The 14,776-nt window shown below is 39.0% G+C and overlaps 1 protein-coding gene across 1 annotated transcript in view; it reads left to right on the forward strand.

Annotated features, from left to right (window-relative positions):
- The window catches only part of LOC134422795 (vitellogenin-1-like), a 42,849-nt gene extending 28,991 nt beyond the window's left edge, over positions 1-13,858 (forward strand). Inside the window, exons 23-36 of the mRNA XM_063165168.1 lie at positions 577-1,009; positions 1,229-1,494; positions 1,577-1,633; positions 2,432-2,638; positions 3,600-3,806; positions 4,983-5,125; positions 5,641-5,779; positions 6,939-7,074; positions 7,766-7,952; positions 8,348-8,445; positions 9,026-9,120; positions 9,226-9,385; positions 10,563-10,724; positions 13,740-13,858. Of these exons, the coding sequence (XP_063021238.1) occupies positions 577-1,009; positions 1,229-1,494; positions 1,577-1,633; positions 2,432-2,638; positions 3,600-3,806; positions 4,983-5,125; positions 5,641-5,779; positions 6,939-7,074; positions 7,766-7,952; positions 8,348-8,445; positions 9,026-9,120; positions 9,226-9,385; positions 10,563-10,724; positions 13,740-13,858 (2,409 nt within the window). The remainder of the gene's footprint in view (positions 1-576; positions 1,010-1,228; positions 1,495-1,576; positions 1,634-2,431; positions 2,639-3,599; positions 3,807-4,982; positions 5,126-5,640; positions 5,780-6,938; positions 7,075-7,765; positions 7,953-8,347; positions 8,446-9,025; positions 9,121-9,225; positions 9,386-10,562; positions 10,725-13,739) is intronic.
- The last annotated feature ends 918 nt before the right edge of the window (positions 13,859-14,776 follow it).

Genomic DNA, 14,776 nt, shown 5'->3' on the forward strand with positions numbered 1-14,776 from the left:
TATTCCTTCTACTAAGTAGCTTCCTTTGTTTAGATATTATGCCAAAGTGGAAAATAAAGACAGACTTTTGGATACACAAGTCTTTCAGCAGGTCTTTTGTTTGCACTCATCCTTTCTGGAAGTGAAAGACATTAGAAGGAGCAGGTTGGTTTTGCATGCTTTTTTGAAAATCTCTTGTAAGAGATAAAATAGCTGTTGTGTAGCCAAAAAGTAGTCTTATTTACAGCTACTGCAACTGCAGCAAAATGCTCTGACACCAGCTACATAACGTGCCCTGAGACAGTGACAGCTACAGCATTGTCATTACTGATACCAGTTACATGTCATTGTGAGGCCAACAACTGCTGCACACACTCCTTATCACAAAAGTGTTTGGGGTGTTCTGCTTATGTGTGGGTTTAACACATTATTATGAAATTGCCTTTGAATTATTGTGATGTGTTGCAAAGATGTTATCAAGCATACACCTTGTCTTCTAAGGCAGCAGAGATTCAGAGATGTCTGCATCTGATTTTACTTATACCATTCTGCAGGAACACAGAAAAATAATTTTTTTCCATTGTTACCCTTGACTAGGGGACAAGAAAACACAGGAGCTCATCATCCAGTGCCAGCAGCGCCAGTGGAAGTGCCGAGAGTACAACGAGCAGCCCCTCCAGCAGCGACTCCGATGACAGAGCATCACAGGGAAGCACCCAGATAAATCTGAAAGCAGGGCAGTCCAAAGCCAAAGGAAAGAAGTTCTACCCATTTGGGGGCAGTAGCAGCAGCAGCAGCAAAAGCAGTAGTAGTGATAGCAGTAGCAGTGATAGTAGTAGCAGCAAGAGCAGCAGCAGCAGTAGTAAGAGCAGCAGCAGTAGTAGTAGCAGTAGTAAGAGCAGCAGCAGTAGTAGTAGTAGTAAGAGCAGCAGTAGTAGTAGCAGTAAGAGCAGTAGTAGCAGCAGTAAGAGCAGTAGTAGCAGCAGTAAGAGCAGCAGCAGTAGTAGCAAGAGCAGCAGCAGTAGTAGCAGTAAGAGTAGCAGTAGCAAGAGCAGCAGCAGTAGTAGCAGCAAGAACAGCAGTAGTAGTAAGAGCAGTAGTAGCAGTAGCAAGAGCAATAGTAGCAGTATCAAAAGCAGTAGTAGTAAGAGCAGCAGCAGCAAGGACAGCAGCAGCAGCAGGAGCAGCAGAAGCAGTGGTATCAGCAGCCAGAGCAGCAGCAGCAAAGGCAGTACCAGAGGCAGCGCAGGTAGCAGCAGCAGTAGCAAAGCACCTGGTATAAAGCATAAGGCTAAGAAGCAGTCCAAGACCACATCATTTCCACTTGCCAGTGCTGCTGAAGGAGAGAGAAGTGGCCGTGAGCAGAAGCCTAAAACACAGAGCAGCCGCAGCAGCAGCAGCAGCAGTGAGAGCACTGGTGCTTCCCGTTGGCGCAGCAAGTCTGACCAAGGAGTTGAGACAAACCACGCCAAGTCCCGAGTTCACAGTGGCAGTAGTCACACTTCCACAGAATGGGTAAAATGTCTAATACTTTGACTTCTGCTAGGAGGCCATCTTGACTGACCTGTAGGTGATAACTTCTTTGTGAATTTTGCAGGAATATCACCTTCCAAAAGTATACAGTCTCCGCTTCAAGTCTGCTCACGTCCATTGGGTAGGTGCCTAATTCAAGTGCACATTGCCATGGTAGCTGCAGCTGATGTGAACAAACCTGTTACTGAAGGGCTTTATTTGGGCCATTTCCCTTGACTATTCCATAATCCCCAATAACAATATTTATGATGAACAAAAAAAGCAGATTTATTACTAATATGCTGTTACATGTCATCCTTTTGGTGTTGCAGCACTTGGGTCAGGACACACAAATGCAGCCAAAGCTAGGTTAACAAAGACCATGGGGGAAATGATAAAACAGTGGGACCTTCCAATGGGAATAGTTATGTTCACAGTTCTTAGGCAGCCATGGCAAAATCATTACACAGTTTTTTTTCAGAAACAAGGTTCAGTACACATTATGGCTCAGAGGTATTTTTAGCATATATTAGAAGGGTGATAATGGAGTGGCTTTTGTAGGTGTTTCACCTTGCATGTGAAAAAGGAAGATGATTTATAGTGTTATTCATAAAATTGTATTATCTTTTTTTTCTGGATATGGATGTATTTGACCACTTATGAAATGCCACTTTTCATTTTCCCTAGCATTAGATCCGAATGGTGTGATGTTGCTATTTGCAATCAGTATCTGTGCAGTCTTTTTTTCAATAGATGTTCAGGTGGATGCAAGGCACATTCCAAACCAACAAAATTCATGTCTATAAATGGAAATAAAAATAACACTCTAGATATGTCCAAGTCCGTTACCTATAAAGGAAGGCTGATAGCTCTGATTTTGATATTTACACTGTAAAACTGGAGCTACCTCATAGATTTTTAACCTATTTTTATTTCATAGCATCCAGATCATAAAGGATCAAGCAGCTCATCATCATCTTCCTCTGAGCTGGGAAGCAGCCACAGAAACAGCAGCAGCAGCAGCAGCAGTGACAGCAGCAGCAGCAGCCACCACCACCACCATGGAGAAAATTCTGCCCACAACTCCAGGAGGAGCAAAAGAGTCAGGATCCACCACCACAGCCACAGCTCCAGTCTGACACGAGAGGTACAACTGCGTGTGGTACCCAGGAGCAGCCAGGCTTAGCTGGCTGCTGAGCAGGAGCTGTAGATGTGGTGCCACTAAAATTGAAAGCCAAAGTTCATTGAGATATTTCCCCCAAAAAAAACTCTTTTTTTTTTTTTATCCCCTTGTCTTCAGGTTTGTCTGTTTCCTTTCCTTCATTTCTGAAGGTATTTGCAGTATGTGAAAGCCTGGATTTGGAAATTATACATGTTGAAGGGAATGTAGCTGTGAGTTAAAGAGGAAATAATTTTCTTTATCCTGTGAAAGCCCAGAATACAAAATCAGTTGCTTTAGGTAAAAATGAGGAAGAAATAAATAAGTCTGCCTAATCATTTTTAAATGTAGACTGGAGGTCATGAGTGCATGCAGAGTATAACTAAAATCAGACTTTCCATGGACATTACTGATTGGTAAATGTGAAGGCCCATTAAGCACAGATTGCTTTTACCTTTATTGTGCACACAGTATTCTATAATTGTCCTGCATAAAGGTATCTACATAATAATAGAACAAATAGCTCTGCAAATGCAGGCAATGTCATGGGAAATTCTGCTACTAAGCAGGACTTCAAAATATTTGATTGGCTTGAAGAAACTGTAGTATAGCAAAATAAGTTGTGAATGTGTATATTATTCTGAATGTCTCTAGCACACATTGTAGGCAACTATTTGGAACATTACCATAATGAACAAAACCTTGCTGTATGCACAAAGATAGCTTGGAAGCATCTTGGATCCCTCATCAAAATAATCATGTCTTTGAATAAGTAAGTTTCCAACCAAATTCATCTTTAACTATTGTGGATATAGAAATGTGTACTGCAAACTAAAGTGGTGAAGGACAAGGGCTGCTGCCTGCTATCAGTGCACATTAACTGGGCTGCAGGCTCTCTGGTGAGCACACAGGAATCCTTAAACACAGATGGTCGGGGGCTCTTTTTCAGCGCAACTTCCTGGGAGACGTAATTCCACCTGGCATCACGATTGTGGCGCAGGCAGTGAGGAGTGACAGCAGAAATCAAGGTTATCAAGCCACAGCATATGTTCGTTCTGATGCTGCCAAAGTTGATGTGCAACTAGTTGTGGTTCAGCTGGCTGAAACCAATTGGAAAGCGTGTGCTGATGCTGTGATACTGCCTCTGAAAGCACAGGTAAGTGCCCAGGCGGCTTCGCACAGAGGGACATCCACAAAGCCCCGAGCAGGCGCAGAGAATCTGCTGATTAAGAGTATTAAACAGGAAAGGCATACTTATTTTTAAATGTTTCATAAAATTGGGGAACTTTCAGAAAATATTTCCCCATTAATATAGAAAATAGTATAAAGAAATACTCACACACTTCAAACTCTGGCAAAAAAAGTATTGATTTTCAAGATAAATCAAAATATAACCAGTAGAAGCATTTTAAAAAATTGAAAAATTCACTTCTTCATCACTATTTATTATCTGTTCAACTATGAGTTTTCTTGTCTGGGAATCTGCCTGATTTTTCTGTATATAATTTATTGACCCCAAGTTTAGCTCAGCTGGTTAGAGCAGTGTGTAGATAACACTAAGGACACTGGATTTGATCCCTGTATGGGCCATTCACTCAGGAGCTGAACTCTTTCTGGAAGGAGTTGGATGATCCTTCTCAGTCCCTTCCAAGTCAGACTGTTGTGTGATTTCAAAAGACTCATAACTCAAATATATTTACATTGTATTTCCTAGGATTTATATGAAAAGATGGAAAAAGCAAAGTTGAGTAACGGGTTGATGCCAAAGAGAGCATCATAAATGAAGGAAAAGGTCCTTACTGTTTTTGCATATCCCTGTGCTGTGCTTCCCATGAGTTTTTTAGAACAAGAGATGTTTGTGCAACAATTTATAAATCTCTGCTTTTTGCAGCTGCAATTAACAAATTCAGCATGATATTCACTATTGAAGAAAGTGGGGTGGGTTCAAATCAAGAAGTCTTGGGGGAAAAAAAGAGAAATTATAGTGCAGTCCTCTTCTAGAAAAAATACATATTTATTAAGAAGTTACCACATCTAAGGAAATCTCAACATGCTTTTTGCAGCTGCTTTGAGACAGGAACATGTCTCAAACAGGAACATTCTGGTCTATGCCAAACATATGTAGTTTGGCACAGACCAGAAAACTTTTTTCCTACTATGCCTCAGCTTTTGCATGAACGAGTCAACATTTCTCTGTGAGCCTGTTTAAAGATTGGAAATATGAAGGATCAATGCACAAATTGGTGAAAGAAAATTTTACATTTTGAAATGGTCAAAGTTCATTCTGGGATTCTTTTCTGAACTTTGGGTGACTGTTTCCCTGTTTACAAAGGCCAGACTGAGATGGGGCAAGGAGTGCCAGGATTACAGGATAGAAGCAGTGACTACCACAGGACAACTAGCAAAGAAGCCAGCTGCACAGCTGAAGGTGCAATGGGGAAAGCTTCCATCCTGGATAAAAAAGACAAGCACAGAGTATGTAATTCATTATTTCCTAAATTTTTATTTTACTTTTTTACCCTACTTGGCTTTTGAAAAACGCTGAAAGAATGGATGAAATTTTTCAACTCAAACATACTTGTCTGGGTGGTGCTTGGATGGTAACCACAAGTTCAATGGTTGACAAGTATTTTATGATGTGTTCTATTTTTTCCACATGTTTCATATTAAATGATAGCCTCCAAATATATTAAAATTATGTTTGATTTCATTCTCCATATTAAATTATTTTCTATTTATTTTCCAAATGCCTTTATGTTTTAAAATATTCTTCTATTCAATCTCAAAAAATAACCCTTTTAAATAGGCAAAATAAAACCAATGTGTTTCTTCTTGATAAAATCAACCATTTAATTTGACCCAAAGTAATATTTCCTCAACTTTTCAGTTCTTCCATTTTTTCCTGAGGTTTTGGATCTGCAGTAGCCCTCAACATCCCATGTGTGCATTTGTTCATGCACCTGAGTTTGTCACACCTTGTTTATCTCTAGATTCATGCAATACATTCCTGGTGCAGCGCTCGTGTTGGGCTTCTCAGAAGTACATCAGAAAAATCCATCTCATGAATTTATAGTAAGAGCAGCTGCAACATCTCCACGAACAATTGATACAGTAATTAAAGCTCCTGAGGTACGTTAAATTTTTATTTTCATATTCCTTACATTGAAATGATTTTCAACTTAGGATGTTTTGACACTTAACGTAAAGAAACAAAACATTCCCTTTTAGAGAATCTGCTACATACCTCACAGTATGAGGTGGGTGTCCAAATACATACAACAGCTCCCTTGATTTTGTGCTGCTTTGGCCCAGTGCAGGAGTAAGTTGAAAATCAGGCTCTGTAGTCCAATATTTTATTTGCATTTGGAAAACAGCAGCGAGGCCAAATTGTCTCAGGTATAACTGCTCTGCACTCACACCTTTATGCATTTTTAACCATTTTGACTAGTTCTTGAATGAGGGTCTCAGATGGAGGGGGCCTTGAGAGCACTTTGCACACTGCTGCAGCCACAAGCAGCCCCTGTGTGTGTTGGCACTGCAGTCCCACACCTGCAGTAACCATGCTTGATGTAACTGGTCTGAGCAGCCACAAAGGCAACTCTGCCATAACCAAACTGCAGCAGTTAGTCACCCTGTGACAGGAGCCTGCACAGGCCTGGTCTGCAGAGTCCCACTAATTAATTGGTCCTTGTCCACTAAATTCCTATGCACCTCTTTGAATAATTTCCCCTATGGATCTCTGGCAAATTAATAACAGCTAGCAATTCATACACAGAAACTCGTGTGTCTTTAACCCACCACAGTGCTTCAGTACTGCAGGATCTTGAATATGTGATCCTGAGGAAGTCTGTGCATTAGGCATTCATTTGATTCTCTTGGCAAATGTAATTTGTAGCTACAGTGGAGGATCTTACCCCACCGCTGAACATGCCAGTTTCAGCCCTTAATGGATGAGATTCATTTTTCCAAACACATCCATCATCTCAGTTACTCAACTTGTTAGCCTATTTTTTAAGTCATTCACATATCATTTAAACTCATCTCTATCAGTTACTTTTCAATGTTCTTAAAAATTTCTCAAAAAGTCAAGTATGACTAGAAGAGATGATGATGATTTCTCACAAAAGCTGAAGGTCAGGGTACGTTCTGCTGAGACTAACACAACTGCAATTGTAGAAATGCATCTTCAAGAGTTTTTTTCCAAGATAAGAGAGAGGTTTTTTTTGCAGTCATATCTTGAGCATATGGTTCAATTTATCTTAATGTATTTTCATTTCTGCTTTTTCAGGTAACACTTTATTGTCAGGGATTCCGATTGCCATTCACTCTGCCCTTAGGCCCGTCTCCAGCTTACGAGACTCAAGATATCACTGCCTGGAATTTATTGCCTGCAATAGCTTCACAAATAGCACAAGAAGATCAATGTAAATGTTACTTATATGTTTGTCTCATGAATAAGCAATGTGTGTAGATCATACTCTGCCATGGCTGGGCCTTGCCTTTCCTTCTAATGGTCTTACAGGGAAGTATAGCATGCATCTGTAGCCCTGCTTCCAGCAGCTCGTTGCCTCACAGAGAAGCAGGTTTATTGGCAGGTGAATGAAGAGGTTTCAAACTGCTGTAAACATTCAGAGTTTGGGAATCACTCATGTCTTCAAGGACTAGAGGTTGTCTTTTGCCCCTCGTGAGAAGGTGCCAGCTCTGCATTGAGAAGCATCAGGTGATGGGCACAGGAGAGTCCACATATTTTCTGTCCAGTTTATTTTATTCAAAAAGGAGCCACATAAGTTTCTCCTGGTTGGTGTCTAGCACTTCTGTGGGAAATGGGGAGTTTTTACCACAGTTTGTTATGGCATCCAGTTTCTCAAGAATTTTGTACATTTTATTCCCTGTTAGCTTGAGTTTTGTGCTTGGCACGTCATCAAAATCAATACTGGTATAATCTACAGCAGGTAGCTATTTTGTAGTTTTCTCATGTCCTTACAGACTCTGGCTTCTGCCAAGGAGGCGAAGTTTTCTTCATGTCTGCTGGGTAGTTCAATCTCATAGTGTTCAATCTCACAGCAACACCTACAGTGGTCACATCTGCCATTTCTTTATGGTTTTGTCTTTCAGCCACGTGTGAAATCGGGGAGAGAGATTTCAAAACATTTGATTGTGTGAGCCATTCATATTCTTTCAATAAAAGCTGCAACCTGGTTGTGGTTCAAGACTGTAAGGAATACCCAAAGTTCATCATTTCTACAAGAAAGGTTGCTCCTCAATCTTTCTCAAGAGAGGTTCACATAAATACAACAACAGCGTAAGTGTGATTTATACTGAGGCTTAGAAATTAGGTACAAAGTTTCTCAGGGAGTCACTCTAGGAGTAAGAGATATCTACTTTCTAGCTGAAACTGGTTCTCAATAAGACATATGGGAAAGAAAGAATTTCTAGAAGGAATCCTTGTCTGAGGCTCTATGGTGTAGTTGTTCTTGTCTTGAATTCCGCAGCCACCAATATCTGATAACTTGCTCACTAAGTAACCATGCTGTCTTTCCTTTAAAGGCTGACTACTAAAACCCACAGTCCCAATGAATTTTGCACCTTGGAAAGAAAACTGCTTGTTCATTCATTCAAATTCAGATAGTCACAAATATCTATACTTTTCATATTTGACCACTAATTTATTCTCTTTTATTTTTGGTTTTTCTTAAGGAACATCACAATCAGTCCTGCCTCAAATTGGTCTCTCCTTGTGGCATACAATGAACAGCGAATTCTATCACAGAGTGGAGGTTCTGAGTATGCAAAAGGTAAGCTGTGATAGCCAGTTTTCCAGGACTGACCTGGGAGCTAAATATCAAGATTTTATAAATTTCACAGAAAAATCTCAGTGTAAAGAAAACATAAGTGGAATTAATTAAAAGAGAAAACTAAGGACTACTTTCTTAAGTTTTGTAGTGACTTATGTTCATGTTTCCTATAGTATATATACTCTTACTTCTACTCCTCCAGCATCAATAACAGGTGAATAAAGCCCTTTCTTATCATTCACCCATCTTGGTGATTGTTCAGAAAAAAGGTTCACGTTATAGTCACAGAGAGATACTTTTATTCAGACATTTAGCTGGAGCACCACCACTGTCATTATCATTTCAAAATTTAGCATACTAGCTACAGAAGTCAGTTCCCACTATAGGTAACAGCAGTAGAATATTTTTGAAAAGATATTATTTCTTCTATTTTTGTTTTTCCTCTCCACTTAAATATACATATTTAACTGTAGCAGCAAAATGATCATTGTGAAGGAAAATGCATTGTGGTGAGTTTTGTGTTACACAGTTTCTCCATTAATTTAAGATGATCAGGGTATGATTCACCATCTTTTTACAGGCAATGTTAAAATTTATAAAAATGGAAAAACAGTTACCGTGGAAGTTCCAGAACTTGGACTGCAGAAGGTGACTTTTGATGGTGTAAATCTTAAGGTACAGGACTTACTTTCAAGGTTACTGCTTTCTTTCTGCCTGGTGCCTTGCCAGTGTGACAGACCAACACTTCAGCATTCACTGCAAAGATGTGCTGCTTTGCAGGTTACGGTTGCTTCGTGGATGAGAGGAAAGACCTGTGGAGTTTGTGGTAACAATGACAGAGAAAAGGAAAATGAGCTGCTCATGCCAAACCATCGGCTGGCACACAGCTGTTCTGCGTTTATTCATTCGTGGGTACTGCTAGAAGAAACCTGCTCTGGTGGTGAGTGGATATGGAAAAACTCTATGCTTGGATAGAATATGATTTCACTTTTCCTCTGCCAGGACCTAGAAAAATTTTTTTTAAAGCAGTAGATGCCTTTTACTTAGAAATTTCAATAGCCATATGTATGTATTTTAACTTTATTGACCACTGACTGTTTAAAACACTGCTTGTGAATATAGAGAATATATACTCCAGCAAAAGTCTTTGTCTCATGTATAATTCAATGTTAAATAATTGGGTTTCATTTCTTACACTGAGTAGTTTTTTTTTTCTTGAGAGGCAAAATCAGCCCTAATCTTGCTCTTACTGGAAAATAAATTGTGATTTTCACCATTGTATCACAACAGTTTCAGCTGTTGTCTACAGACTTAATTTCACCACACAAGGTGCAGACTATGAATACAGTGTCAGATCCTACACTCATGTAAATTTCCAAAATGTAAAAAAATTCATTATTGTTCTGCACCACGTGAGGGTGCAATCTCAGGAAACTATTTAGAGCTACTCCTAAAGAGCTTCATCTCACACGCAGCTGGAAAAACAATGTTAGACTCCCAAAATATCAATACAGTTTTGTTTGGTAGGTCTCCATTTACCTTGGACCTGAAATAATTTTATTGAAGTTAATGGTTGCTTTCTCCTTGACTTCAGTGGCAGCAGAATTATTCTTATCTGTGTGTCAGGAAACTGAGTTGTAGCTGGGATCCTGTTAAGTTACATTATACCTTTCTAGTGAGATAATTGCAGCATTATAAAAATCATCCAATACAAAAATTATCCTTGTTGTTATTAAATAAATGCTGCCCTTTTTTATCCATTCACTACGGTTGACATTTTTCCTAATGCAATGAAGTAGCCATTGTGCTTGCAGTATCTATTCTTAATAGCTTTCAGACATGAGAGGTTATTTTCTGTGTATTATGTAGTTCTAAAAACTGAGTATACATGATTCCATTTGGGTTCTATTGTGCAATTAGATTTTAAAAATAGCTCCCCTTTCAGACTCTTTCCTCAACTTATTATTGTCCTATCTTGATAACCTCGCTACTGTGAAAATGGTTTGTCAGGTACCTGTGTTTTAATAAAAGCTGAAGAGAAAATATGGACCTTTATTATTGCAAGGATCGATTGGGATTTATTTCCACAATTTTAACTACTTTCCTTTTCCTCTCAGGGTGCAAGCTGCAGCGCAGTTATGTGAAGCTGAATCGAAACCCTACTGTTGATGGTGAGGAATCTACCTGCTACTCTGTTGACCCAGTACTGAAATGTATGAAAGACTGTACTGCAAGTGAAAAGGCTTCAGTAAAGGTTGGCTTCCACTGCTTCCCAAAAGGTACAGTGTTTTTCTCCCTCTGTGTGTCACGTACTGCAGGAGCTGTCAGAGCACTCGAAAGAACAAAACACAGCACAGCCATGCACAGACCTGTGCTGCTCTGGCTCCTCTCTGAGCTGCTGTTTTTAATCCCATTAGTATTTGCTATAACTGCTGACAGTGCTGGCCAATTAAAAGCTAGGTTAGGTGATGGCAGGTAGCATCATCTGAGAAAAACATTTCAGGAGGTAAAAGGGGCAGCAGCAATCAATAAAATCACAAAATAAAATTTGTCATGTCTTCAGGATCTCCATAAAGTTGAGCTAAGCAACACTGAGTCCTTTTATGTACATTACAGCCTGCAATTTTGTGTAGACCAGGGCAGGCAAGGCAATTGAAAGTCAGTCAGGTAGTGTGACATGAGTGCTGTAGTTAGACTGCCATGCTATACCACTGTGCAATTCATCAGCAAAACCACATTGCTGGAAGTTTCTCTAGATTGTCCCAGAAAATGGTTTGGTTTTAAAGGTATCTTACACACACATACTCATGCCCCAGATTAAAAAAAAACACAATCCTTTTTCTCATTTCATTTATACCAGGATGCCAGGCATTGTCTTATACAGTTTCACACTGAAGTTATGTAATCATGAAAGGAGAATCCAACCTGGAACCCACAGATATTTCTGGAGCATTCCTTCCTGAGTCTTTTAATTAATTACCTATATAGCTTACAGGGAACCATAACATCAGGAAGAATCTATTGAAGTGTTTTGTTCTCTGTTAACCATTGCTGGCCAAATCCATTGTTAGCTGAGATAATCCAGTGTAGTTTCACTGGAGCCAATGCACCCCTGTGTTGAGTAGGGTTGGAAAGGACAGGGTATTTTATGTCTGAATTTAAATGTCCGTGTAGAACTTTGCACTTTGCTTGTGTTCTTAATATCTGAAGTGTGCTGAATCAGCCTAGAAAAGAGGAGAGGATCCCTCTCTACAATAGTCAAATATCTGCCACAGCCTATTCAACAAGTAGCACAGAGAGAGTGTTAATAGTTTTGGTGGCTCCCTGAGATGAGAATGGATGCATTCTTTCATAAATAGAAAAACCCACCCTCAACAAAAAATCCTTCCAAAATCTTGTTATATCCATGTTTTACAGATTTCTATTGTGTATCCAAGTCTGTATCTCTGAAGTGTCACAACCCCAGACCACTCACTGCCTTAGAATATTAGGCTATAATAAAGCTGTCTCATTCTCTCACAAAACTGTTTGAGAAAAGAGGAAAATCAGAAAAAAAAACAAAAAAAAGAATTTAGTTGTTGCAGCCAGTGCTGCTTTCAGAGCAACTGCAGGCTTCTCTTGTTCATTTACTGAAGCAGAGACTGGGGAGCCCGCTTGCAATTCTTTTAATCAAGACCTTAATTTTATTTACTTATTTATTTGTTTGTTTATATGATTATTTATTTGTCCTGAAGAGGAAGCAGAAAAAGAGGAGGAAAGGAAGGAGGAAGAAAAAGATTCCATTTATCATTCTTTAGCTTGCTAAATTGATTGCTTTTTCTTAGGCTAAAGATCAATAGGAATACAAGGCCAGCACTTTAAAACTATTCTTTTTCTTTCTTTGTCTAATGACTTGGAGAAGCAGTAGAAGCAGTAGAAATCTTCATCTTTCTGAATCTAGGAACACACCTGCACAGGAAAAAGAACTTTTCTCAACTCTTTATATGAGAATTCAGACATGACAATTTGCTGTTTCAAAATTCAAGGACCCCATCACAGTTAAGCACCCCACTTGCAGTGGAGCAAGGATAAAATGAAGTACAAGAATGCACAATTTCTCCTGTTGCCCTCAAATCAGCAAGACTGTGGCCTTAGGAACTTGACTGAGGCAGGCATCACTCCAAGTTTAAATCCACATATTGGTTTATATTTCAAACATGCCACAAGTGGATCAGTTACATGAGGATCAGTTACTCACCCACAATCCAGTTTGCAAGGAAACCATTTCCTACATGGATAAGAATGTGCTCAGACCCACAGTGGGCCAAGAGTAAGAGACATAATATACAAAAAAAAACAGAATTCAGACATTTTACAGCATTTCTCATTTCACAGCCTGAAAATATAATATACATTTTTAAAAGCATCTCCAGCATCTTTCTGGGAAATATTCATTATCCAGTTTATTATGCAAAACCTGTGCTTAATATTGGACAGTAATTTAGCCATGGAGGGTGTTAACCTTTCAGAAGATAAGTGACTGATGCAACCTGAACTCATACAGCAGTGTCCATATTTCCCTGTGATGAGGGATGGCATGTTATAAATGTACTGTCCAACTAAGGAATAAAACAAATTGAAGTAAAATTACAGAAGCTTTATGCATTCTCATTACACAAACCTAATCTAAATGGATATCCTAATATTCTTCCAATGCAATGATAAACCTCCAACTAGCTAGGAATATTTATTGGGAGGATGAACATCATTATTCCATTTAGATTATTTCAGCATTAAGGAATATGGCTTATTCAAGCTGCTGTTGATAAAGCAGTGTGGTAAGGTTAATACTGCAACTGAGAATGCTCTGCCAGATTTCACAGTATATGGGAAACTTTAATTAGAAGTTTATGAACCTCTGAAAATTCTCCAAAGGGCTTACCCTTCAGAAATGAACTTCGACAAATAGTCAGCAGAAATACCCAGTGATATGCAGCACTAACAGAAGTGATTGCTGATGTGGATTGGTACGTGGTGGTCTTACACTGACAGGGGCTACCTCCAGCACTTTCACAGCCTCCTTTTGTCTTTGTGCTTCGTGAAATGTAATTCATTTTGGTTTTAGGGAAGTATTACAGTAATTATATCATGGGTGAAAATCCTGTTCCAAGTCAATGAGTCAGTTAGATGTCAGTCGTGAGGGCAGGATTTCATTCTTTACTTGATGAGGGAGTTGACAGCCATCAAAACAGTGTTTCTTTGAAATGTGTTAATTTGCTTGATGCTAGTTAACAATGGCCTCACTCTTCTGACAGAATCTGCTGTAAGCCTGTTGGAATGGCAGAAAAGCAGCGATAAGAAATCTGCATCTGAGGATGTTGTGGAGTCTGTGGATGCTGACATTGATTGTACCTGCACTGGCAGCTGTAGTTAAGCTAAACGTTTTGGCATTGTGCTATAGACATACTACACAAATAATTGAATAGCTGGACAGATAAGAAGGGAACATAATAGCTGTAGTAAAATATTAAGAAAGGTGCTTGAAGAAAGTAAGTAAGTCTATTGCAAAGTCAAATGCATTATGTACAGTCTGCGCTGCTTAATAAATATGTTCATTAAATAAGTATTCATGTGGTCTCTCTTTATTTTTGCCTATCAACAAAACAATCAGGCCAACTATAATATTATACAGAAATTCTGCTCCCTTTTATCTGAGATATAATTACAGCAGTCCGCTCTTAAAATTATGTTCACTAGGTGATGAAAGGAAAACATGATTACGGCTACAGCTAACATTCCATTGTGCAAAGAATTTCATATTTAGCATACTAAAGACACAGTAAGCATTTGTTTTCTTTTATGTTTTCTGGTAAAGAGCAACGTCTGTTCCTGGAACCGTTCTGCAAAAAAATATATTTTACTCCCAGCAAGACCATTAGCCTTAGTGCATTCTACAAAGGAATGAATTGGACTGCTAGACTCCCACTGTAGCTTTCCAGAGAGCTATAGTGTGTGACACAGTCCCCATTTTCATTTAAATTTCAATGGATGTGCTGTTGCTTCATGAACTAACTAAAAGTGTGAATAGGAACTTTTTTTTTGCTTTACCATCTCCTATTGTATATTTATGAAAATGATGGCTTCAAAAACTTCAGGGAACAATAATACATCAAGTAGCATTCCAAATACTACGAAAAGCAATATATAGAAAGATATGTAAGATCAATAGCACCACAAAGCTAAAATAAAATACAAGCAGGACAGTCAGACTGTGTTTAACCAGTGAAGAGTCAATCTGCTAGCCCTCACTGTGCAGAAAGGTAATTCCCTCCCACCCCAGGGGACCAGGAAT

The sequence above is a fragment of the Melospiza melodia genome, chromosome 11, assembly GCF_035770615.1.
Source record: "Melospiza melodia melodia isolate bMelMel2 chromosome 11, bMelMel2.pri, whole genome shotgun sequence".
Taxonomy (NCBI): Eukaryota; Metazoa; Chordata; class Aves; order Passeriformes; family Passerellidae; genus Melospiza; species Melospiza melodia.